Source organism: Hyla sarda, chromosome 9 (genome assembly GCF_029499605.1).
Source record: "Hyla sarda isolate aHylSar1 chromosome 9, aHylSar1.hap1, whole genome shotgun sequence".
Classification (NCBI taxonomy): Eukaryota; Metazoa; Chordata; class Amphibia; order Anura; family Hylidae; genus Hyla; species Hyla sarda.
Window position 1 is genome coordinate 103,559,328 of NC_079197.1, and position 27,556 is coordinate 103,586,883.

A 27,556-nucleotide genomic window follows, 5' to 3' on the forward strand; every position below is an offset into this window, starting at 1 on the left:
TGTGGTCACATTTATCATTTGCAACTTTTGTCATAGCTGGGTGGTCCTGGTGGCTGTCTGTTACCAGGACCCATCTCTAATGCCAGAAATCCCCGATCCCTGTGAGGGCCGGCTTTAACCCCTTAGACACCGCAATTAAATTTGATTGTAGAGTCTAAAATGTAGAGTCTACTTCCCTCCCTCACAAGAGTCTAGAAAAAGTGTATGTGATAGAGCCTTTCCCTCCACAGCAGAGCAGAGTAAAATTAGTCATCCTGCTGCACCTTCAAAATAAATGTGGAAAAATAGGTCTATCATAGACATTCTTTGATAAATCTGGGCCATTATGCAGACGATCTATCAAAACCTGTGCACAGGAAAAGTTGACCAATTGCCCATAGCAACCAGATTGCTCCTTTCATTTTTAAAAAGGGCCTCAAAAATGAAGCTGATTGATTGCTATGGGCAACTAGACAACTTTTCCCGAGATCATAATTAGATATCAGTATGGTATCACAGTATGTCATATTGCTATGGGATTTTGGATGTGGTTGCAGACTATCCCACTACCTGTTAACCCCCTCTGTCCTATACATTCACACGAGCATTCCAAAACGACTGATTATAAAGACCAGGATGAAAGGTAGGCGTTTTATTTTGAGCAGATTGTACTGGGGCACCAATTTAGTTTGCCATGTAAACTGAATACATTTAAAATTGGGTGAAGAGCATAGACCCCCCCAGACATCTAAAGGGCAATATATACATCTAGGAGCAAAACAATATACACCACACAACAGGGGTCTAGCACACATTGCAATTTCATCTGTCCAGACAAGCTGTGAACAGGGACATGGTGAGAAAGGGTTAACCGTTTAACTACCAACAGACTACTTGACAACCTTGGTGCATTGCATAAATAGCCTGGTAACTGTCCAGTTGAGAACCGTCAGATTTAAGGGTAAAAGTGCTTGTGGTGTCAACTTTTCATTCACCAGGACATGGCTCCCAACTGCTCTCACTCGAGAATGGTTTGTAATGTCTTGATATTCATTGGTTATGAGTTACTCAGAGAATCCACACCAGGGAGGACTTTACCTATAAATAGGGGTAGAATACAAAGATTCAGTTCAGGTTAGACCTTTAGCTATAGGCAGAAATTTTGTATTGCACCCTATCCTACCGTATATACTCGAATATAAGACCCAAATATAAGCCAAGGCCCCTAATTTCACCCCAAAAACCCAGGAAAAGTTATTGACTCAATTATAAGCCTAGGGTGGGAAATACATCATCCCCGCCTGTCATCATCCTCCCCCCCCCCCCCCCTTCATCATCCCCCACCTGTCATAATACCTGTCATCATCATCATCCCCCCCCCCACCCCCCTTCATCAAAAGCAATTTACATAATGTCAGATTGCATATGTATATGCGATCCAGTTACAACAAAGTGAAATGGTCAACCTATGTTTAAATTAATATATTATACATATCAAAATAGGTTTTAACAACCAATATGGTTGCCTGTCCACATATACATATGGGTATTTACGGAACAGTTTGGCTGTATCAAGTAACCCACATATAATATGCATATTATTCAATATCATCCTGCGCTGGACAAATCCATTTCTTTTCCACTACCCTTTAAATTACCTTCAAGAAGCTCCAGGCTGGCTCCTCCTCCAGTGCTCACATGGCTGACTTTGTCTTCAGTGTCCCATTTTGCACAACAGGTAGCCGTGTCTCCCCCACCTGTGGGCAAAGCATGAAATAACAGAAGCGTAAAAAAATAAAAAAAAATATAGACTAAAGAACGGCAACAAGTATATATAAGCCTCCTGTAGCCTTTTTGCTTTGCTTAAAAAAAATGTACCAGAAGCATCCATACAGTTCCAGTTTGTGATATTTGGCCTGGGTATTGCTTTTTCACCCACAAACCGGTTAAAACTTGCCATTTTTTTTTTTTTTTTTTTTTTAAATCATCCGAGAAGATTGTTCGGATTTGCTGCAGACTGGAACCCGTGTACTTTTCATATTGTCCTATCCATGTGGTATATCAGACATTCCCCAGGATCAGCTAGTTTAATAGGGTACTCCACTGGAAGACATTTTTCTTTTAAAATCAACAGGTGTTAAGAGTTAAAAGGATACCTCTGGGATGTACAACTTATCCCCTATCGAAACAGGGGGGTCCGACCACTGGGCCCCCCCACCATCGCCCGAAAAAAATAAAATAAAATTAAGCTGATAAGTACTGGAAGGATTAAGATTTTTAATAGAAGTAATTTACAAATCTGTTTAACTTTCTGACACCAGTTGATTTTAAAGAAAGTGTTTTCCAGTAGAGTACCCCTTTTAGAGGCCAGAGTGCATCAGTGCACCACACTAGAACTCCCACTGGATTTGTGACCATGACCGCCCAACATTGCAAGGTGTGTTCCACTCCCGCCTGCTTCCATAACATATGTCCAATCCCATCCGCTCCTGCAAACATTGTTACAGCTTTAAGCAATGGTAAGCCCCATGCAATTTCAGAGGTTTGCAGGGCTGTGCAGGACCCACAACAATCTCATTACCACCCGCAAGTTTGTGTTCTGCGGGACCCCAATCCCGATGAAGGGCTCTACACCCCACCAGTCATTGTTTACCCAGTGCATTTTGTAGTGGCTACATTGGTATCGCAGCTCATCCCCATTCAAGTAAATGTTAGAGTTGCAATACCATGTACCGGCACCACCTACAAAATGTACAGTGCTGTGCCTGGTAAATAATGAGGAGCACTACAGCCGCTTTCGTCAACTGATCAGGCCCATCTTAGAGGATGGTCCAACAATATTGTAGCAACTCCTTATACTCCTTATATTAGTTTCCCTATAAACTGAATGCACAGTACAACTCACCGATAATTGTTATGGTGCCCTTTCCTGTGACTTCCACAACCTTATCCATAACTGCTTTGGTTCCCTTGGCAAAATTGTCCCACTCAAATACACCGACTGGGCCATTCCATACAATCTGCTTGGCTCTTCCCACGGCTTCCACAAACAGCTTGATACTTTCTGGTCCACAGTCAAGACCCTGTAAACAAAAAAAAACAAAAAAAAAGTTAAAATAAAAGTTCACCTCATGATGGGAACCTCGTATGAATGACCACTCACTTCTTTAAAGGGTAGCTCCCACCATCCTATTTTTTTTTGCTAGCCCGTTCCCATTCGTACTTCTGAGTGATGTCATACATGCAGCAATGACTTTTATCCAGAGCCTGTATGTGCCATTATACCGGTGATCTGCTACACCCCCATTACAAAAGCATTTTATATGCATGTTCAGTGCTTAAAATGTTTTTTCTGTCAATCCTGGTAAAACTCACCATCCAACCTGCTGGGATTCCAGTGGAGACGCTGGCTGTTCCAGTGTTAGCGTTCTCATCAAACTTGTCAGCAGTGGTGAAGTCCACAGGCAGGGTGATCCTTACACCATTCTTCTCAGCTTTAGCCATTAAGTCCTTTACAATTTTTGCGCCTTCGTCATCATACAGTGAAGTGCCAATCTGAATAAGAGTAAACCCAAAGTAGAGTATTGGACAGACACTGGAATAAATCACTGAATGGCATACTGAAAGGGGTTTTGTGGCCACTATCTTCCATTCACTAGAAAAGACTGACTACACATGAAGTCTAATTATATTGGCTTAGCCCTGGGCTCAACACCTTCCTAGTGTGCCGCACAGCCATAGTGATTTACCATACACAATATTTAAAATGTAATCCATGTTTTCCAATAATGGGATGGCATCGCATGGCAGCTCATCGCATGCAGTTATACTACATGAGACGCCAAAGCTTTGAGAACCCAGCGTTAACTCTCAGCTTTTGACTACTGTTTATACATCAGCAGGGCTACTTGCTCTGTGGACAGAACTTCTAATAAAAATCACCAGAACATTGCAAGTTCTGTCCAGTGCATGTCCATAAGGGCACATTAAAACTGAAGAAATTCAGCAGGGAATTTCAGGAACTGGTGCTTACTCCCACAACAATTTGTAGCAGACATACGCTGTCCTATTGACAAATGACAAACATTCACTCTTACCGGAAACCAGTTCCTTGTTCAACTTTTGACATGTTAACCAAGTCGTAGAATTTCCACTGAAATTAATGGAAGGGTGCTGCAAGCAGAATCTGCCTGGAATTTCCTTGTGGAACTTCCATTCAGAATCTCCATAGTGTGAACAGGGCCTAAGCTTTTCAGATTTAAAGTACTATCATGTAAAAAAAATAAAAAATAAAATTGTATGCAATATAACAAATCGCATGGACTGCAGCAACCAAACATTACCCTTACGTGTTTTCTTTTCATAATGTGGTGGAAGGTGTTGGAAAGTGTGCCTAGTGAATAGTTGGGCCACAACTTCTAGTGCTAGTTACTTAACATGTAGTGCACCATGCTGGCTTACAACCTATTTGTATGCTTCTACCCCATATTTTTCGCCGTATAAGACGCATTTTTTCTTCTCCAAAACTGGGGGGGAAAAGTCGGTGCGTCTTATACGGCGAATACACCCCTATCGCGGCGGTCCCAGCGGCCATCAACGGCTGGGACCCGCGGCTAATACAGGACATCACCGATCGTGGTGATGCCCTGTATTAACCCTTCAGACACGGCGATCAAAGCTGACTGCTGCGTTTGAAGGGTAAGTGACACTAACCCGGCTGTTCAGTCGGGCTGTTCGGGACCGCCGCGATTTCACCGCGGCGGTCCCGAACAGCCCGACTGAATAGCCGGGTTAGTGCTTACAGGACACCGGGAGGGACCTTACCTGCCTCCTCGGTGTCTTCTCCGTTCAGGGATCCCCGGCGCTCTCCTTCCTCGTCATCACGTACGTGCGTCGGCGTGTGTAACGACGAAGAGCGAGGATACCCAGCCGGCAGCAGAGACGTTCCGGAGCGACAGGGACACTGACAGCGATGGAGCGACATGCAGGGCAGCGGTGACTGGTCGAGCGGCGGGGACACGTGAGTATTACCTCCTATGCAGTGGTCTTCAACCTGCAGACCTCCAGATTTTTCTAAACTACAACTCCCAGCATGCCTGGACAGCCAACGGCTGTCCGGGCATGCTGGGAGTTGTAGTTTTGCAACATCTGGAGGTCCGCAGATTGAAGATCACTATTGGGTTCAAAATCTTTATTTTTTTAGATTTTGCACCTATAAATTGGGTGAGTCTTATACGCCAGTGCGTCCTATAGGGCGAAAAATATGGTATGTAGATAAAATACCAAGCAGCCACCCCACACCCCTCATGAACAGTAGGCATAATAGTAGGCCCCTGTGCAACCTTAACCATATAGCATTGTGGCTTGTCTGCATCATATTGGAAATAGATTTTTAATCTGCCCTTGTACCAGTAGCTAGTGCCTATGGCTCTTTAAATTTGATCCTATTTTCAGTGTTTTTGTGACAACCTATAAAAAAAATAAAAAAAATATAAAACCCTCACCTCCATGTTGTTCAATACTTTCAAGAAGGTGAATGCCATTCCTCCACCAATAATCATTTCATTCACTTGATCCAACATGTTATTGATGAGCTGGATCTTGTCCTTAACCTTGGCCCTAGAAGAGATTGAAAACTGAGTTTAAAGAATCTGATTCACCCCTAGAGCTTTATATGTATAAGTAAGTTGCCGGCTGCCCTAAATCTGACCTGTACAATGAAGATTATCCAATCTGAGTAATAAACGTCACTTAACCAACAGATTGAGGTAGGATTATAACCTGCCATTCATGAGCATGTGGATATTACATCTGCCTTCAAGGGAACAGTTTAGCTGGAGGTTAATAAATGCGGCAACTTTTGTGTCAAATACTAACATGGGACATAGAAGAAGAATTAGTGTGGAAAAAAACTTCTCCCCTATCCTCAGGATATAGATCACTCTATGGGAGAGCCCTTTGGCCATCTTGGGCTCTCCGATAGATAGAATAAATAGATAGATATATATGAGGTGTGGCTCAATACAGGAGATCTGGGGGCCTCTGCTGCCCATACTGAATGTGGGGGACCATCTACTATGTTACTGCATAGCTAATATAGGGGGACATACTACCAAGCTAATAGGAGGCTACCTACTACCTACATAGAGGGTTTTCATACAGGGGGGATTTACCTACAGGGGCATGACTACCTACCTGGGGACATGACCTACTAGGGATCACTACCTACCTGTAACTTCTGTAAGAAACACCTTATTTTCTGTCCACTAGCACAAAACACTCTGATAGTGGTGAATCCAGAGTCTAGTCTCTGGAAGGGCACTGGGAGAAGGGGTGCTGGTTACCTATTGACCAACTACCTGGCTACCTAAGGCTGCTTTCACGCTATAAAAAAATTCATCCGTCAAAATATCCGTTATAAACGTCCGTTAGAAAAGTCTTAGGCTAAGTTCAGACTACGGAATCTCCGGGCAGCAGAAAATTTCTGCCCGGAGATTCCGAGAGCGGCCAGCGCTGACTGAATCAGTCGGCGCTAGGACCACGTGGACACTGCAGTCTCCAATAGACTGCAATGTGTTCTGCGCGGATTTCCGCCTGAAGAAAGAGCAATGCCATTCTTCAGGCGGAAATTTCCAAGCGGATTTTCTGTTCAAATTCCGAAGTGCGAATTTGTGAGCGGAAAACCCATTCATTATTCAGTACATTTTACCGAGCGGAATTTCTGCCTGCAATTTCAAAGCGGAATTGCAGGCAGAAATTCCGTAGTCTGAACCTAGCCTTAATGGATGTTAAACGCCAGTTACAAAACCCCATTCAAGTCCATGGGATTTTTTGATTATCCGTTATGATCAGTTATAGTCCTTCATGAATAACGGCAGTTAGTTGTGAAGGAAGAATTAACAGAACATGCACTCTTTCCCCCCCGCCCATCACAAGAAACTGATAAATTAACGGATGTTTTTAACATTGAAGTCTATGGCAGTTATAACGGACGTTATTTTTACTGAGCATGCTCAGAAGAGGTGACCTCAGCAGACTCCTGCAGTGCTGAGGGACTACTACTACTCCCATCATGGAACAGACTTGTTTCCATGATGGGATTAGTAATTCCCTAGCTGCGGGAGTCTGCAGACAGCTGGGGAGGCTACATAAGTGTTTGCACTACTACCCCCATCATGGAACAGAGTGTTCCATGATGGGGGTTGTAGTACAGGTGCTGAGGGATTGATCGCACCGGGTTTCACTTCTGAGACCCAATGCGATCTGAAGTTATTAAGCAGGGGAGCGGGCGGCATGCTCCGCAACTCTGCAATGTATCAGTGTGTTTTAACTTTCATTTTCGAATCCCCCGCGGGGAGCCCTGAATGGCTGGTACTGAGGAGCCAATCAGAGCTCTCAGCAGGAGATTTAAAAATTAACATTGTGACTAGCAGGGGGGTCATAGCGGTATTAAAAGCTTTGGGGGGGGCGCAAGATATTTGCGCTGCAAAGGGGGGGCAGACCGCCTATATATCTAGCCCCCCCACTCCAGCAGTGCATTAGATATGACCCTCCGCCGGCGCATTAAATATATACCCCCGCAGCGCATGTATAATGTAGCCTCGCAGCGCTTCTATATACATATGCCACTGCAGTGCTATATGTGAAAAGCATTCTAGCAGCAGCATCGGGCTAATAGAAACACTTTTCATACATCGCGCTGCAGCTGCATATGTATATAGAAGCGCTGTGGGGGGCAGATAATGCTATATGTCTGGCCCCCCCAGTGCTTCTATATACATATATCCCTGCAGCGCTATTAATGAAAAGTATTTCTATAAGGAGCTTATAGTGCCAGGAGACAGCTGCTGGCACTATGCGCTGCTAAAGAAATACTTTTCATTAATAGCGCTACAGGGATATATGTATATAGAAGCACTGGGGGAGCAGACATAGCGTTATCTGCCCCCCCACAGCGCTTCTATATACCCATGCCGCTGCAGTGCTATGCATGAAAAGTATTTCTATCAGCAGCATCGGGCGGCCGATGATGCTGCTAGAATGCTTTTCACATATAGCGCTGCAGTGGCATATGTATATAGAAGCGCTGCAAGGGGTATATATTTAATGCGCTGCGGGGGTGTATATATTTATTAATTGCCCCACACAGTGCTTTTAATATAGATATGGCCCCCCTGCTAGTCACAATGTTCATTTTTAAATCTCCCGCTGGGAGCCCTGATTGGATCCTCAGTACTGGCCATTCACGGCTTCCCCATGGGGGGATTCAAAAATGAAAGTTAAAACACTGATACATTGCAGAGTTGCGGACCATGCCACCCGCTCCCCTGCTTAATAACTTCTGATCGCATCGGGTCTCAGAAGTGAAACCCGGTGCGATCAATCCCTCATCATACAAACACTAATGTAGCCTCCCCAGCTGTCTGCAGACTCCTGCAGCCAGGGAATTACTATTTCTATCATGTAAAGAAGTCTGTTCCATGATGGGAGTAGTAGTAGTCCCCGTTGTGGGAGTCTAGGCAGAGGTGTTCGGCAGTACATGAGGGATAACGGGTCTTAACGGATGAATATTTATTCACCAGTTATTAAATGTCCGTTTTTACACAGAAAACGGACGTTTAATAACGGATGAATGCTCAGTGTCACAGCAGCATACCCTTATACCTGGATACCTAACTACCTACACATACCTAGCTGCCCAACTACCTGCCTGCATATCTTGCTACCTACCTGGATACTACTATCCAGATATTACTAACTAACCTTATGAACTGTTGAATAGCCAAAATTCCCACTGCACAGCCCAGGCCACACTACTGATAGACTTTTAGTCCAGTAGTTGCATCTGATCAATGGTTAAAACAGAAAGCAATTTTAGTTTATAACTACCTACATAACTGGCTTCCTGATCTACCTACATACCCGGCTACCTACCTACTTTCCCTTTTACTGTGCAGGACACCAAGGAGGGAGTTATTACAGTTTGTGGGCCTACAGATGGGAAGATTGTGTAGAGGAGGGGACAGCACTGGAAACCTGTTTGTCCTGCAGATGTGGAGATCGACATGGCGGTCTGATCCGGAAGGACACCACTGATCAGAAGAGATGTAATTGTGAGTCCCTAAATTTAACTAATCACTTATGGTATACAGATCTCTAAAGCTAGTATCTATTGCTATATGGTCCTGTATATAATCACTTATATAGTATACAGATCCTGTATAGTATACTTATCTGTGTATAGTGGTTTTATTCATTACAGTATGGCGGTATATATTTCCTCCTTGTATACTGGTATTATTGGTCATGAAAATTATTTTACCTATGTAGTGTTTCTTTTATATATAATAACACTTTATTTTGTGTGTAGGGATTTGGGTGGGGCAGGGCAGAATTGTGACCAGAGGCAGAGCCTCACAGGGGACCCTTTTTTTGGTCCAGGGGCCCTGAGTGTTATCAGTCTGCTCCGGCTCCATAAAACCCCTCAAAAAAAAAAAAAAAAAAAAATAAATTTCCTTTTTTTTTTTTTTTTTTTAAACGCCTTCAAGTACATGTAGACACCTGTACAGTTATTTTTTAAAAGGGCAATGCAAGACTCACAACAGGTAGAAAACTCAGTAAAGCTAGAAAACTGAGGCAAGGCCTGAAGCGACACTAATCTACTAATGCTTACTTACCCTCCGAGGATAGCAAGGAATGGTCTCTCTGGGTTCTCCAAAGCCTTAGCAAAATAATCAAGCTCTTTCTTCATTAAGAATCCAGCAGCTCTCTGAGGCAGTTTGACTCCTACCATGGAGCTAGAGGAGGAATAGAAATACCATGTTAATAGACACGCCTGGGTGCTGCAAGGAGTGTTACAATGTAATATGGCACCTATCATATCTTGATGAAAGGGATAAAAAGTTTGTCATTAAAAATTTCTTTCAATTGCAAGTCAACCAATATACAGGCCATACACAAAACCAGGACCCCCTTATGAACCACATTTAGATAATCCTAGGGCGACGTTGGAAATAGAGAAAACCAGTGATATTAAAGGAGTACTCCGGCGCGCACTTTTTTCCTTTTATCCCGTCCGGGCCGCAAAATAAACGAAAACAAACTCTTACCTGCCAATGAGCCCCCGGAGCTCCGGAACAGGTGTTCGGTCCCCGGGCTGTATTCCTCTTACTTCCTGTTAGCCCGGCACGTCAAACGGAGCTTCAGCCCATCACCGGCCGCAGCGATGTCCCGCCTCGGCTGGTGATAGCCCGGCATGTCACACGGAGCTTCAGCCTAACAGGAAGAAGAATACAGCCCGGGGACCGAACACCTGTACCGGAGTGTACCGGAGCTCCGGGGAGCGTATGCAGGTAAGAGAAAGTGTGTTTTCTTTTATTCTGCAGCCCAGACGGGATAAAAAGGAAAAAAGTGCACGCCGGAGTACTGCTTTAAAGTTTCTCACTGCAAATAGAAGAGATGTGGAAAGAAAGTGTACCATCTCCCAGGTTGGCAGCGATCCAGATATTACTAACTAACCTTATGAACTGTTGAATAGCCAAAATTCGCACTGCACAACCCAGGCCACACTACCGATAGACTTTTAGGCCAGTAGTTGCATCTGATCAATGGTTAAAATTGCTTTCCGTTTTAGTGTATACATTGTGTTACAATAAATGCAACTTCAATGTGTAATCTCCCTTGTCGGCAGGTTTGCGATATTAAATGTTGCTTACATTAAAACAACAAAAGAGCACCATGGACCTCAAATTCCCAAAGATCGAGGAAGTTCAGACCCATATGGCATCTAGTTATTTTGAATCAACTACATCTCTTCCCTACAGGCTCTCCAGCACATGTGTCAGTACACCCGAGACAACAGTACACAGGGGAAGTAACCAATTTACTTAGCTATTTTTCTGCAGCTCAAGACACTACATCACCAGCATTTACTTACATGAAGGTGGCTACCCCCTTACCTGTGAGCTCTATGTGCGGTCCCAAAAGCATCATTGACATAGATGTCTCCTAGTTTGGACAAAGATGCCCTGAAAGCTTCCACATTTGCCGGCTCTGCCTTGGTCTGAAAGTAAGTGCATCGAAATTATAACAGAGTCTAATATGCAGACAGCTATACAGGATCACAGCACCAAGTAATGGCGATATACTTCTACATATTCACCACTAATCTTAATTCACAAATTCATATCCGGTTATAATGCACCTAATCTGCTTAGATCAGCGTTTACCAACCAGGGTGTCTGCAGCTGTTGCAAAACTACAACTCCCAGCATGCCTGGACAGCCTTTGGCTGTCCAGGCATGCTGGTAGTTGTAGTTTTGCAACAGCTGGAGGCACCCTGGTTGGGAAACACTGGCTTAGATGGTGCCTTTTAACAGGGGTACTCGAATTTTTCAACTTAAGGACCAGGCCAATTTTTTTTGTGTTTTCGTTTTTTTCCTCGTCGCCTTCTAAAATCCATAACTCTTATATTTCCATCTACAGACCCATATAAGGGCTTGCTTTTTGCGTGACCAATTGTACTTTGTAATAAAACCTCTCATTTTACCATAAAATGTACGGCAAACCCACCAAAAAATTTTACGGAGGAAATTTTAATGAAAACCAAAATTTTGCACATTTTGGAGGGGGTTCGTTTTCACACTATACATATTACGGTAAAAATGATGTGTTATTTATTCTGTGGGTCAATACGATTAAAATTATACCCATGGCTAGATACCGTATATACTCGAGTATAAGCCGAGTTTTTCAGTACAACTTTTCGTGCTGAAAACACCCCGCCACCCCCCCCCCCCCCCCCCCTCGGCTTATACTCAAGTGAACTCTCTGCCCTCAGTGGTCTTCAACCTGCGGACCTCCAGATGTTTCAAAACTACAACTCCCAGCATGCCCAGATGCGGGAAGGAAGGGTGAGCTGGTTCGGGCCATCTGTGCTGCAGGGACCGTCCGGTGGGGAGGGATAGTCATTCCGGGCTGTCGCCTCTTCGCGATTCGGGCCCGGCCCCGGAATAGTTACGTTGCCTTGACGATGACGCACAGGGACGTTCATGCGCAACGTCCCTGTGCGTCGTCAAGGCAATGTCATTCCGGGCCCAAAGCGCGGAGAAGAGGGCCCCCCCCCCCCCCCAGCATCTGAGGGGTTAATGGCGGACATCCGCGCAATCGCGGATGTCAGCCATTACGGGCGAGCACTGTTCCGATGCTCGCGGTCACACAGGACGTAAATGTACGCCCTGGTACGGGAAGTCCCGCCAAACCAGGACGTACATTTACGTCTGTGGTCGTTAAGGGCTTAAATCAACTGGTGCCAGAAAGTTCAGATTTGTATAATAATAATAATAATAATAATAATAATAATAATAATAATAATAATAATAATAATAATAATAATAATAATAATAATAATAATAATAATAATAATAATAATAATAATAATAATAATAATAATAATAATAATAATAATAATAATAATAATAATAATAATAATAATAATAATAATAATAATAATAATAATAATAATAATAATAATAATAATAATAATAATAATAATAATAATAATAATAATAATAATAATAATAATAATAATAATAATAATAATAATAATAATAATAATAATAATAATAATAATAATAATAATAATAATAATAATAATAATAATAATAATAATAATAATAATAATAATAATAATAATAATAATAATAATAATAATAATAATAATAATAATAATAATAATAATAATAATAATAATAATAATAATAATAATAATAATAATAATAATAATAATAATAATAATAATAATAATAATAATAATAATAATAATAATAATAATAATAATAATAATAATAATAATAATAATAATAATAATAATAATAATAATAATAATAATAATAATAATAATAATAATAATAATAATAATAATAATAATAATAATAATAATAATAATAATAATAATAATAATAATAATAATAATAATAATAATAATAATAATAATAATAATAATAATAATAATAATAATAATAATAATAATAATAATAATAATAATAATAATAATAATAATAATAATAATAATAATAATAATAATAATAATAATAATAATAATAATAATAATAATAATAATAATAATAATAATAATAATAATAATAATAATAATAATAATAATAATAATAATAATAATAATAATAATAATAATAATAATAATAATAATAATAATAATAATAATAATAATAATAATAATAATAATAATAATAATAATAATAATAATAATAATAATAATAATAATAATAATAATAATAATAATAATAATAATAATAATAATAATAATAATAATAATAATAATAATAATAATAATAATAATAATAATAATAATAATAATAATAATAATAATAATAATAATAATAATAATAATAATAATAATAATAATAATAATAATATATATATATATATATATATATATATATATATATATATATATATATATATATATATATACACACACACATACATACATATCTCCAATCCTTCCAGTAGTTATCAGCTGCTGAAGTAGAGTTCTTTTCTGTCTGACAGTGCTCTGACACCTCTGCTTGTCTCAGGTACTGTCCAGAGTAGAAGCAAATACCCATGGCAAACCTCTAACATTCCTGAGACAAGCAGAGGTGTCAGCAGAACGCACTGTTGTCAGAAAGAAAAGAACTCAACTTCAGCAGCTGACAACTACTGAAAGGATTAAGATTTTTTAATAGAAGTAATTTACAAATTTGTTTAACTTTCTGGAGCCAGTTGATTCAAAATTAAAAAATTAAAAGATTTTTTTTTAAGGCTCAGATCAGAAAATACTCTGGTAGAAGTGAAAGAGACTGTACAAGTGAACTCAAAGGTCACATACTGGTTCTCCCATTTCAGCCAGTAAAGGTCACAGGAGTATAGGTCAGCATTCATCCCGCTGTACAGTAGGAGAACTAGTCAAGGACAGTGAGTTGAGCCGGGTCATCCCTGCTTAAAATAGAAAGCGTCTAAGAGACTACTAGGGCTTTTGACCTTATGATATTTTACTGAAGGTCAACAGATAGGATCAGGTTTAAATGATCTATGTAATAGCTTGGGCCTCCGTTAGAAAAGAACAGACTGAAGCCTGTGGCTGTTTTGACATGAAAGACAAACCAGTTCTCAGAACGGAGATGGTCTAGGATAGGATTGGTTGGTGGAGGGGAGCGATTCACCCCGTTGGACAGAGTCAATTTTTTGCATTGTTTGTCACCTTGTTCCCAGCAGCATCTTTGCCCTTTCCTTCTTCTTCTACATGGAATCTCAAGTTCTCCAGAAGAATAATGGTCCCAGGGGCTGGATCTGCGCATGTAGCTTCGACTTCTGATCCCACACAGTCCTTCAGGAAAACGATCTCTCTGTACACCAAGTGTATGAAGAGGTTTTAAAAAAAAAAAAAAAAAAATTTTAAATTCCCCCCTCCCATCATAAAGAACTATATCTCCTTAAGAAATACATTTTACATTTGAAGCCTTAAAACCAGCATTTTCCCCATCAGGTGCCTCTAGGTGTTGCAAGACTACAACTTGTAGTTTTGCAACATCTGGAGGCACCTTGGTTGGAAGACATTGCGTTATCAGATCTTCTGCCCAAAAACTTTGGTAGTAAAAATTACATTCCATTCCCCAGGGGTAAGAAGCAGTTATTAATAACTCCGTACATAATGAGGAGACAACATTTATGTCTTGTCAATAAGACGCAGGTTTTGTTGGTCTGCAAGCAAATCCATTTTAACAAATATAAAACCATTCTATTACCTCTTCAAAAGAGACTTCAGTTCCACAGCTACTGGTGCCAGGGAGTACTTCTCAGGCATGGGAACACCATCTGGCCTGCCAAGGTGGCTCATCAGAACAACAGATTTAGCCCCATTGTCTAAGCAGTGCTGGATACTGGGGAGAGCAGCCTTAATCCTAGAGATCAGTGACAAAGAAAACTGGACACATCAGCAGTCTAGCAAACCAGGAAAAATGTCCAACATCAGCCTATACAGTCATGCTAAATAACAATGCCGGCTTTTCAGTTACACAGGAAGAATTGAAAATATAGAACGGCCATAGCTAAGTGTGCACTAATACTGAGAGCAAGAGAGGAGGACGAGCAAAGCATCAGGGATGGCGAGTTGTGACCGCTCTATATATTGAATGGACACCCGCTTCAAGCATTACTGTGGGTACCAGCCAGCTTGTAGAATGCTTGGCATGGAAGGAGCCAGGGGTCCTATAAACCTATAGAAGACCAGCATTCACCCAGCCTATAAGAGAAGAGACTAAAGCCAAGTACCGTATTTTTCGCCGTATAAGACGCAGTTTCTTCCCCAAATCTGGGGGGGGAAAAAGTCGGTGCGTCTTATACGGCGAATACACCCCTATTGCGCCAGTCCCAGCGGCCATCAACCCGCGGCTAATACAGGACATCACCGATCACGGTGATGCCCTGTATTAACCCTTCAGATGCGGCGATCAAAGCTGACCGCCGCGTCTGAAGGGAAAGTGACACTAACCCGGCTGTTCGGGACCGCCGCGGCTAGTGCTTACAGGACACCGGGAGGGACCTTACCTGCCTCCTCAGTGTCTTCTCCGTTCAGGGATCCCCTGTATGGCCGGCGCTCTCCTTCCTCATCATCGCGTACGTGCATCGGCGTGCGTAACGACGTGATGGCGACGATGGAGAACGAGGATACCCGGCCGGCAGCAGAGACGTTCCAGAGCTACAGGGACAGCGATGGAGCGACATCCAGGGCAGCGGTGACGGGTCCAGAGCGGCGGGGACACGCGAGTATTACCTCCTATACAGTGGTCTTCAATCTGCAGACCTCCAGATGTTGCAAAACTACAACTCCCAGCATGCCCGGACAGCCAACAGTTGTCCAGGCATGCTGGGAGTTGTAGTTTTGCAACATCTGGAGGTCCGCAGGTTGAAGACCACTATTGGGTTCAAAATCTTTATTTTTTTAGATTTTGCCCCTAAAAATTGGGTGCGTCTTATACGCCGGTGCGTCCTATAGGATGAAAAATACGGTACACTGCTCAAAAAATTAAGGGAACACTAAGATAACACATCCTAGATCTGAATGAATGAACTAATCGTATGAAATACTTTCATCTTTACATAATTTTTGTGTGATTTTGTTGTCAGCACATTCAACTATCAATGGAAATCAAATTTATCATCCCATGGAGGTCTGGATATGGAGTCACACTCAAAATCAAAGTAGAAAACCACACTACATGCTGATCCAACTTTGATGACCTCCCTACAACGCCTGGGCATGCTCCTGATGAGGTGGAGGATGGTCTCCTGAAGGATGTCCTCCCAGACCTGGACTAAAGCATCCGCCAACTCCTGGAAAGTCTGTGGATGGAGCAAGACACGATGTCCCAGATGTGCTCCTCCCCCAAAAGAAATGCCACACCATTACTGACCCACTGCCAAACCGGTCATGCTGGAGGATGTTGCAGGCAGCAGAATGTTCTCCACAGTGTCTCCAGACTGTCACATTTGTTCACAGATGAAAGCAGGTTCACACTGAAGAGCACAGGGTGCCAGTGGCGAATATGGCAATCTTTGCGTTCTCTGGCAAATACCAAAAGTCCTGCACGGTGTTTGGCTGTAAGCACAACCCCCACCTGTGGATGTCAGGCCCTCATGGAGTCTGTTTCAGACAGTTTGAGTTGACACATGCACATTTGTGGCCTACTGGAGGTCATTTTGCAGGGCTTGGCAGTTCTCCTTGCACAAAGGCAGTGGTAGCGGTCCTGCTGCTGGGTTGTTGCCATCCTCCATGTCTCCTGATGTACTGACCTGTCTTCTGGTAGCGCCTCCATGCTCTGGACACTACGCTGACAGACACAGCAAACCTTCTTGCCACAGCTCCCATTAATGTGCCATCCTGGATGAGCTGCACTAGCTGAGCCACTTGTGAGTTGTAGACTCAGTCTCATGCTACCACTAGAGTGAATGCACTGCCAGCATTCAAAAGTGACCAAAACATCAGCCAGGAAGCATAAGGACTGAGAAGTGGTCTGTGGTCAACACCTGCAGAACCACTCCTTTATTGGGGGTGTCTTGCTAATTGCACATATTTTCCACCTGTTGTCTGTTCCATTTGTACAACAGCAGGTGAAATTGATTGTCAGTGTTTCCTGAGTGGACAGTGTGATTTCACAGAATTGTGATTGACTTGGAGTTACATTGTGTTTAATTTCTTTCATTTTTTTGAGCAGTGTATTTCAGAGGTTCCCAGATCAGAATGACCTTTTAACAATAACTTATAAAAACCAGGAAAAAGACAAGTTTATAAAGGGGAGGTCCACATGGGACAGACAAAAGTTTGAGATTTGTGCAGGTAATGTCTTCAGCAGAGAAAACTGTACAAATCTCCAAGTGTTGGATATAGTTTTAATAATTCGTGAATAACTATTCAATTAGTTGTAGCCCATTTGTAGTTATTGTCTCCATAAGCAGTGCGGTTTTCTCTTACTGAAATGAATGGGAGAGCTATCCACAGGAGAAAAAAAGTGACTGCTCAGAAATTTGTGGTCATAAAAGTCGTTCATAAAGACCCCCAAGTGTTTGTTTCTGCGAGGCCCCTTTCACACTGCCATTGCTCCCACGTTGCGAACGGCCATCAGTTTTTTTTCCTGACTTCAACCCCTTAAGGACCAAGGACGTATGAGTATGTCCTTGGTGAAGCCAGGACCTGCCGCTAATAGTGTGCGGCACTGATTGTGGTGCCGCATGCTATTAACCCTTTAGCCACGCGCTCAAAGCTGAGCTACGCGGCTAAAAGTGAAAGTAAAAAGTGCCGGTTAGCTCAGGGAGCCATTCTGGATAGCTGTGGCGAAATCGCGGCATCCCGAACAGCTGTACTACAGGAGGAAGGTCTCTTACCTTCCTTCCTGCAGTCCGATCGCCGATTGAATGCTTCAAGCCTGAGATCCAGGCTTGAGCAATCAATCGCCGAAAACACTGATCATTGCATCCCTATGGAGATGCATTGAACAGTGTTAAAGATCAGTAAATGCATTGTTATAGCCCCCTATGGGGGCTATAATATTGCAAAGGAAAAGTGTAAAAAAAAAAAAGTTATTAACCCTTTGAATTATCCCTTCCCCTAATAAAAGTTTGAATCACCCGGCATTTCCAATAAAAAAAAAAAAAAAAAAAGAAAAACAGTCCGAGTTAAAAAAGGAAATGTCCGAGTTAAAAAAAAAAATAAAATACCACTAATTAAACCGCATGGTAAAAGGCATACGCGCAAAAACATTCTAAAGTCCAAAATAGTGTATTTTTGGTCACTTTTTATATCATGAATAAAAAAGCGATCAAAAAGTCAGATCAGTGCAAAAACGGTACCGACAAAAACTTCAGATCACGGCGCAAAAAATTAACCCTCATAGCGCCCTGAAAACGGAAAAAAAAAGTTATAGGGGTCAGAAGATCACAATTTTAAAACGTATAAATTTTCCTGCATGTAGTTATGATTTTTTTCAGTAGTAATCCAAAATCAAACCTATGTAAGTAGGGTATCATTTTAACCGTATGGACCTACAGAATAAAGAGAAGGTGTCATTTTTACCGAAATATGCACTGCGTAGAAACGGAAGCCCCCAAAAGTTACAAAATGGCTGTATTTTTTCAATTTTGTCGCACAATGATTTTTTTTCCCCCCGTTTCGCCGTAGATTTTTGGGTAAAATGACTGATGTTCTTACAAAGCAGAATTGGTGGCACAAAAAAGCCATAATACAGATTTTTAGGTGCAAAATTTAAAGAGTTATGATTTTTTAAAAGGTAAGGAGGAAAAAACGAAAGAGCAAAAACCGAAAAACGCCCGGTCCTTAAAGGGTTAATGGCCATTATGACAGGGAGCAACGGCCAACAGGTCCATTTACTATTATGGGGGGGGGGGGGGGGGCTGCTGGGCACCCATATGAATAGTGGGAGAGAAAGATGGCACATGCAGTCATTTTTCTCCCGCTATTCTGCCCAGCTCTCCCAATGGAGCCTAAACCTGTCCTAACTGGCAAGTATGCAAGAACATCCAACAGCAACCTGGTAGACCCCACTATAAGCCAGCATTCAGATGTGGCAGACTTTTTTGGGGGGGAAAAAGTGACAGCATCTTAGTTGGACCTTCAGGTTCACAGTCATAATCTTAGCCTATAAGACAAAAGACAACAGAGCGCTTCTGTGTGGGATCTTCCAGACCAGGTCAGATTATATGGGTGAGTGAGGAACGCACTCACCTGGTGGGATTGTGCATATTCCAGGCACAACGCTGATGAGCGCTTGTTATAGCAACTGCTGCGGCTTCCCACGCTGGATCCACCGGCGTGTAAGAGACAATAAAGGAGGAGAAAATCGGAGGCCGAGATCGCGCTGTTGCAGATAGGTTCAAGGATACTAGTAGGTGTCTTATTCTTTTATTCTATTCACACAACGCGTTTCTGGATATTAATAATCCTTTCTTCAGGCGTGACCACGCCTGAAGAAAGGATTATTAATATCCAGAAACGCGTTGTGTGAATAGAATAAAAGAATTTAAGACACCTACTAGTATCCTTGAACCTATCTGCAACAGTGCGATCTCAGCCTCCGATTTTCTCCTCCTTTATTATAATATAAGCCTGGAACACTAAAGGTCAGATATTTAAGGAAAGTAGGATATTCTATTCTGTCCTTTAGAACACGGATGTAAAAGCATGTACTTTATGCAGTTTCCAAGTACTAGACACGTCACAGAGGGAATCACTGAAGCATCAGCTTACCTTTGGTTATTAGTAATCTGGTTATTTTTCATAGGAACATTGAAGTCAACCCTAGAAGATGAAAAGAAAGCAAGGAATGTAAGCCTTTGTTATCTACAAGAGAAAACCTGTAATTTATCTTTATTAGATATAGGGATAGAACTATTTATAAGAAACATATGTAGAAAATCTACACAACAGCCAGAGATCAGTTTCACCTATTGTATAAGCATCACTAGGCCTCATTAAGGCTACAGAATCCTAAATGAGTTGGTGCATTATTAATGGAAACATTCTAAAAAACACATTCCCTGGCATCACTGCCTATACAAAGACCTAGCAACCGTGTCTTTACAGAAACACGGGCTTAAAGGGGGTACCCCCCTGGAAAATTTAAATCAACTGGTGCCAGAAAGTTAAACAGATTTGTAAATTGCTTCTATTAAAAAACAAATCATCCTTCCAGAACTTATCAGCTTTTGAATGCTCCAGAGGAAGTTCTTTTCTGTCTGATCACAGTGCTCTCTGCTGACACCTATGTCCATTTTAGGAACAGCAAAACTATCATGCTCCGGACAGTTCCATAAATGGACAGAGGTGTCAGCAGAGAGCACTGTGGTCAGACAGAAAAGAAATTCAAAGAGAAAATAACTTCTTCTGGAGCATACAAAAGCTGATAAGTTCTGGAAGGATGAAGATTTTTTTAATAGAAGCAATTTACAAATCTGTTTTAACTGTTTTTAAATGTTTTTCTTCACCACGGGAGTACCCCTTTAAATCAACTGGTGCCATAAAGTTAAACAGATTTGTAAATTACTTTTATAAAAAAAAAAAAACAATCTTAATCTTTCCAGTACTTTAGGGGTCTGTATACTACATAGGAAATTGTTTTCTTTCTGGAACAGTGCTCTCTGCTGACACCTCTGTCCATTTTAGCAACTGTCCATGTGTTTGCTATGGGATTTTCTCCTACTCTGGAGAATTCTTAAAATGGACAGAGATGTCAGCAGAGAGCACTGTGGTCGTGATGTCAGCAGAGAGCTCTGTGTTCCAAAAAGAAAACCATTTCCTCTGTAGTATTCAGCAGCTAATAAGTAACGGAAGGATTAAGATTTTTTTTTTTTTAATATAAGTGATAGACTAATCTGTTTAACTTTCTGGCACCAGTTGATTTAAAAAACATTTTCCAGGGGAGTACCCTTTTAAAAAGGATCTAAGATGAGTCTCTTTGTGATACACTTGCAGAGTTGTTTAAAGCTTCTGTATTTCTAAATGCCCACGCCAGAATGATGCGGTAGCAATCAGTCCTGTAAAGTACACGGCACACCCCATTATTAGACATACCTTCCTCAAAATCTAGACATTTACCGTATTGACAGGATAGCCAATATCCTACCTAGAAATACCCAGGCTTGTCACAGGATTAAGAGTTAATGGTGTACAGACAACACTAGTACATGAACACTGCTGGGTGACTCCGCTCTTACAACGGAAGCCAAGTCTATGGCAAAAATACTGCAAGCAAAGTAAAGGACTGAAAAGTATATATGGCCCAGTACAGTCTACTAGGTTACCTTGTAACAAGTCCTGTATTGTGCGCTTAGTTCACAGTACGCAGAACAGGCCACTATACATCATGGTATACAGTGGTATAACGGACAAGTGTCTGGTATACAGGGGTTAACGCTTCTGGTGACTGATCATTACCCACTGTAATGTTATTTTGGCTGGATGCCCCAAAGCAAACAAGTCAGAACACAAAGATTTTAGCAACGCTGCTTTCACACAGCTGTCTAGACCCGTCCAGTTCTTCTCCGGTCAAAAATAAAGACTAAGTAAAAAATTATTATTATTTTTTTTTTTTTTTTAACCGACAGATGCAAACGGATGTTAGGGTGGCTAACATCCATTTGCATCTGTCTGTTTAAGAGAAAAAAAAAAAAAAAAAAAATATATATATATATACACATACATACACACATATATTTTTTTATTTAGTCAGTTTTTATTTTTGACCGGAGAAGGGATGTTCACACCACGTTTTAGCAAAACAGTTTTGTATCAGGTTTTTGATTAAAAAAAAAAAAATTTAAATAAATAAAACGGATTCCTCAAAACCTGACTAAAACTATCAAAAACTTGTGTACAAATTTTTATCCGTATACCGTTTGAAAAATGATGTCCGGTTGCATCCAATTAAGAAAAAAAAAATGTTTTTAACTTCACTCCATTATGAATAAAGTTTTACTTGTTTGATTGAAATTCCAAGAAAAGAAAAAACTGAGCAAAGCCAAAAACCGCATAGAAACGTACACGCATACAGTTCTGTATGGTTCCCATTGACTCCCATGTTAAAACAAAACTTATATGGTTAGACCACGGTTTTCTGTCTGGGAAAATTTAAAAAAATAAACTAAAAATAAAGTAAAAACTGTATGGTTTGAAAAACTGAGACAACCGTATACATTATGGTGCATATGGTTTTGAATGGGAAGTCTGGGCACGGTTTTCTGTACAGTTGCACACTTATTTTTATAAAACCGTATGCCGAAACCATACAGTAAAATTGTGGTGTGAACATACCCTTGGATCAGTTATTGTTCACTTAAACAAAAATTTCTCTTTGTTCTGAGCATGCTCCGAAGTAAAAATGGATTGAAAAACGCATGCAAAAGGAGGACATTAAAAAGGTTCATCTGTTTTCCATAGACTTCAATGTTAAGTTTACTGTATCTGTTTTTTTGATGGGAGAAGAATTACTGCATGCACAGTCTCTTCTGAGAGAAAATAAATAAATGGCATCTGGAGGGTCGCAGTTTGGGACCACTGGCATAGTCCATTAGTGGGTGTGAAGAAGCCAAGTGAACAGCTTCATGTTCAACATCACATCAATGTCTTGTAGTAACTGCAGTTATCGGAGCCACGTGTTCAAACACTTTCAGAATCGTGGCTCATTGTGACACAGGAATTTCCTGTTAAAATTTGTAACAGGCATCACACACACACACGGCACTTGAGAGGTTAAACCCAAGCCTCAGTCCCCGTTCCTGTCACCCCTGCAAAGCTATTTTAGTCTTCAGAGGATGTCAGACAGAATTCTCGCCCTTCTTGATGCCAGCGTACATCTGTGGGGTCGTGTATACACGCTCTATTAGAATGGGAGCACAAATGACCTTCCCTTCAGCTTACTAATAGTGTTTCCCCAACAGGGTGCCTCCAGCTGTTGCAAAACTACAACTCAGCATGCCCAGACAGCCAACAGCTGTCCGGGCATGCTGGGGGTTGTAGTTTTGCAACAATTTGAGGCACCCTGGTTGGGAAACACCGCACTAATATTTACTATGTGCAAATAAATCCTATGGGAGGAGACTAAAAACCAAGGAATTTACATTAATAGGTTAAAATATAAAACTCCGATGTAATAGGGAGGTCAGCAAGGTAGAGGCCCAAAACCCAGGTCCAATGCCCTAACATCATTAACATCACACTGACAACATGAAGTGAAATATTTAGAGAGCAGCCATATATATGTATACATATGCAATATTTAGCTAAAATAAAGCAATTAGTAATTGGCTTAGGCCTTCATACTGGGGGGGGGGGGGGGGGGGGGGGGAGATTATTTCTCTTGTGGTTCTGCAACATGGATGCAGTAATGCCAATAATCGTACTGCATTTCCCATGAGATGCTCTGACAATCTCCATCGACCTTCAGTCTGCCCTTCACAGAAGATACAAACAACAAGGACACGAACAGCAGCAACATAATGGTGCCGCCTCCTTCATACTGGTGGGCACAATCCCTTAAAGGGGTACTCCGCTGCCCTGCGTCCAGAAGGTTATTGTTCCGAACTGTGTGCGGGCTTCCGTGTTCAGGGCCGCCCCTCGTGACATCACGCCCGCCCCCCTCAACAACAGTCTATGGGAAGGGGGGCACGACGGAAGTCACACCCCCTTCCCATAGGCTTTCGTTGAGGGAGTGATGTCACGAGAGGGCGGCCCTGAACACGGAAGCCCGCACACAGAGTTCGGAACAATAACCTTCCGGACGCTGGGGAGCGGAGTACCCCTTTAATCTTAGTGTCAGGTCACCACCATAATGCCCCTTGATACACTTCTAGGCAGAGACGTAACTTCTGGTCCCCAACACAAAGTCTGCAACAGGACCCCATGTGCCAATTATAATACTGGTCCTTACGGGGCACATGCGCTTTGGGGCCCCGATGCGACTGCTACCTCGGCACCCCCTATAGTTACGCCCCTGCTTCTAGGGCATCCGTGAGGATTTTATTTTTGTCCCCCCCAAAACCGTGTATTACAAAGTTACACCATGCTACATTCCCTTGGATAGGGAATAAGATGTCTAGGGGAGCATCACCCCTTTTATCTTTTCCTAACAAAACTACCGTATTTATCGGCATAACACTTTTTAAGCTAAAATTTTTAGTCTAAAGTCTACCTGTGTGTTATATGCCGAAAAGCCGCTGCAGTTCAATGATTTAAAGTGGGCGCTTTATATCAATGAACTGCAGCGGCTTTGCAGGTGTAGAGACCGCCAGCGCTGCCGGCTTCTCTCCCCCTGCCTTTCCTGGGGTCTAGAGCCCTGCTGCCGGCCCTTCTCTCCCCCTGGCTATCGGTGCCGCTGCCCGTTCTCTCCCCCTTACTATCTGTGCCGCTGCCCCTTCACTCCCCCTGGCTATCGGTGCCGCTGCCCCTTCTCTCCCCCTGACTATGGGTGCCGGCACCGATAGCCGGGGGGGGGGGGGGGAAGAGAAGCGGCGCCGACAGACAGGGGGAGAGAAGGGGCAGCAGCATCCATTGCTGGGGCCACTGCCCTGTTGCCTCCCCCATCCCCGGTTGCATAATTACCTGTTGCAGAGGTCGGGTCCTCGCTCCTTCAGGCCTCCGGTGTGCGTCCCCTGCGTCGTTGCTATGTGCTGCACAGCGCAATGACGTCACTTGTCATTGCGCCGTGCAGTGCATAGCAACGACGCAGGGGACGCACACCGGAGGCCTGAAGGAGCGTGGACCCGACCCCGGCAACACGTAATTATGCAACCGGGGATGATGGAGGCAACGGGGCAGCGGCGCCAGCAATGGGTGCCGCTGCCCCTTTTCTCCCCCTGGCTATCGGCACCGCTGCCCCATTGCCGGTGCCACTTCTCCCCCTGGCTATCTGCGCCGGCACAGATAGTCAGGGGGAGAGAAGCGGCGGCAGCAGGGCTCTAGACCCCAGGAAAGGCAGGGAGAGAGAAGCAGGCAGCGACGACCTCTCCCCCTGCCTTTCCTGCGGGTGTATCGGGGTATACGCATGCACACACACGCACCCTCATTTTACCAAGGATATTTGGGTAAAAAAAACTTGGTAAAATGAGGGTGTGTGTTATAGGCCGGTGCGTGGTATACCCTGATAAATACGGTATATCAATCTGCTCAGCTCTTCCTGCTCTGTAACATACCTGCTGTTGGGTTCCATTTACAATGAGACATGTCCTAATGTTATTTACTTAAATGGGCACTGTCAGATACAAAAACTTGATATGTTGTAAATCATGTATAAACAATAGGTTTTGCAATTGCTTTCATTAGAAAATGTTCAGTATTTAATACTGAAAAAGCCAGTCAAACAACTGCCTCCCAGCCTGCTTGGACACATACTAGTCCTGCTGTGTCCATGCGTCATCACCTATGTCATGGACACACTTCCTTGATTGACATCTGTGGTCGCAGGGCTGACAGCTGGAGGAAAAATCCCCCCACTGTCAGCTTGTGTCCCGCTACTGTCAGAGAGGACAATCTGGGAGTTGTAGTTTTGATAATCCTAGGGGAGATGTGAGCAGACAGCATACTGAGGGAGGGGGCGGAGACCTGCACATTGAGGCCACGCCCCCTCCCTTTGAGAGGAATTCAGACTAGTGAGCTAAATTAAAAGTGTAATAAAAAAATAAAGGTGTTAGACACAAAAATTAGATGTACATGGTCAGGATTAGGTACTGAGTGATATATTAAAAAAATGTTTTTGTTGGATCTGACGGGTACACTTTAAGCACCTATATGAAAAATATAACCCCCCCCCCCTCCCCCACAATTAAAAATCAATGGGATTGAACCAAATGGATGAGAAGGTCATGTACTTATGTTTAACCCCACAGTATGTACTGTATGAATGACTGCAATGTGCAGTAGATGTACAGGAATTGTGAGCAGATGTGATCATAAAGACACCCTGGACAGGAAACACAGGAGGAGATTTAGCAAAACCTGTCCAGAGAAACCAATCAGATCGCTTCTTTCGTTTTTAGAAATGCTTCTGCAAAATGAAAGCAGCAATCTGATTGGTTGCTATGGGCAACTGGACAACGTTTGCTCTGCACAGGTTTTGATAAATCTCCCCCATAGTCTCCTTGACTCATTGCGGGGGTATCCCGACTGCTCAGGATTACTGTATGTCTATAGCACATTGCAGGGGAGGGGTAAAGACGGGAAGCAGGGTTTCAAAACCAGGGTGCCTTCAGCTGTTGCAAGACTACAACTCCCACCATGCCGGACAGTCAACAGCTGTCCGGGCATGCTGGGAGTTGTAGTTTAACAGATGGAGACACCCTGGTATGGAAACAGTTTTTTTGCAACAGCTGGAGACACCCTGCACATCAGTGTTTCCCAACCAGGGTGTCTTCAGCTGCTGCAAAACTACAACTCCCGGCAAACACATTTGAGGGGAGGAGTAAAGATGTAAAGCAGGGTTTCCCCAACCAGGATGCCCCCAGCTGTTGCAAAACTACAACCCCCAGCAAGCCCGGACAGCCGTTGGCTGTCCGGGCATGCTGGGAGTTGTAGTTTTTCAAGAGCTGAATGGCACCGTTCGGAAACACTGCTCAAGTCACGATAAAGCAGCAATTTAGAGGAAATGTTTAAACCGCATCCCAGCTGCTATGTGTGAATACAACCTTAGGCATCGATGAGGTCTAAAGTAACCAGAAGAAATGGGAACCTGCTTTGTGATTTGTTATTGCTTTGCCAGTCATCTATAGTGGTGGAAAGAAGAAGTGCGGCTCGATCTGGATGGATGGATGGATGCTCTGGTGCTAGCTATATGCTGGGGGTGGAGAAAGTCCCACCCACATAGGACAGGGAAGCATTGCCGGTGCCAGCACATGACACCCGGGAGCCTCAGCCCCATGAAGCGGCTCACCTCATCACCACCCTCTTCCCCTTCACGTCCACCTTGTCCAGGGTCAGCTTATTAGACAGAGACATGTTTGCTGCAGGTCCAGTCCGCTCGCAAATGGCAACCGGGGTCTCACAGCGCAGGTCACCTTAACACTGTGAAGGCTCCGCCTCTAGGTAGTTCTCATTGGTTCAAGGTGTAGGCTGGGCAGCCGTATTGCTCCACCATTGGATAATATAGATGTCAAATGTCAAAGTAGACACGCCCACTGAGCCCGCTATAGGGGCGTGGCCAGGCGAGAGTGACAGGCCGGTGAGTCATTGCGGAGCGCGGGGCCGCCATGAGCCGATCACGTCTGTCACGTCTGATCAGCGCTAGGAAAGTCTGAGGTGGTTTGTACGTTTCCTGAGTAGAAAGGAAAAACCTCAGAATGAGGGAGTGTTCAGACTGCAGCGAGAGTGCGTCATTTATAATCATTTCTATATGTACGGTATCTAAGGTCTCTGAGTAATTGCATTTCTCAAAACCTGTCCAGAGGAAAAGTGGCCGAGTTTCTTATAGCAACCAATCAGATCACATTTTGCAGAGGCCTTTTTATTTATTTATTTTTT

The 27,556-nt window shown here is 42.6% G+C and overlaps 1 protein-coding gene across 1 annotated transcript; it reads right to left on the bottom strand.

Moving 5' to 3' along the window:
* Positions 1 to 616: 616 nt before the first annotated feature.
* Positions 617 to 27,122, bottom strand: LOC130290524 (phosphoglycerate kinase 1). Its single transcript, XM_056538280.1, has 11 exons — positions 26,970 to 27,122; positions 19,799 to 19,849; positions 14,784 to 14,939; positions 14,240 to 14,384; positions 10,938 to 11,041; positions 9,657 to 9,776; positions 5,484 to 5,598; positions 3,355 to 3,534; positions 2,885 to 3,062; positions 1,638 to 1,736; positions 617 to 1,077 (listed from the first exon to the last, which is right to left on the bottom strand). The coding sequence occupies exons 1-11, from the start codon at positions 27,032 to 27,034 to the stop codon at positions 1,037 to 1,039; spliced, it is 1,254 nt and encodes a 417-aa protein (XP_056394255.1). The 5' UTR covers positions 27,035 to 27,122; the 3' UTR covers positions 617 to 1,036.
* Between the last annotated feature and the right edge of the window lie 434 nt (positions 27,123 to 27,556).

What these genes read in the sequence shown, in the direction of transcription:
- LOC130290524 (XM_056538280.1), bottom strand. Translation starts at nt 27,034, where the DNA reads ATGTCTCTGTCTAATAAGCTGACCCTGGACAAGGTGGACGTGAAGGGG. An exon ending in CTGAAGTCTCTTTTGAAGAG is followed by an intron (nt 14,385 to 14,783) that starts GTAATAGAATGG and finishes CTTGGTGTACAG; the next exon opens with AGAGATCGTTTTCCTGAAGG. An exon ending in AAGTATTGAACAACATGGAG is followed by an intron (nt 3,535 to 5,483) that starts GTGAGGGTTTTA and finishes ACTCTTATTCAG; the next exon opens with ATTGGCACTTCACTGTATGA.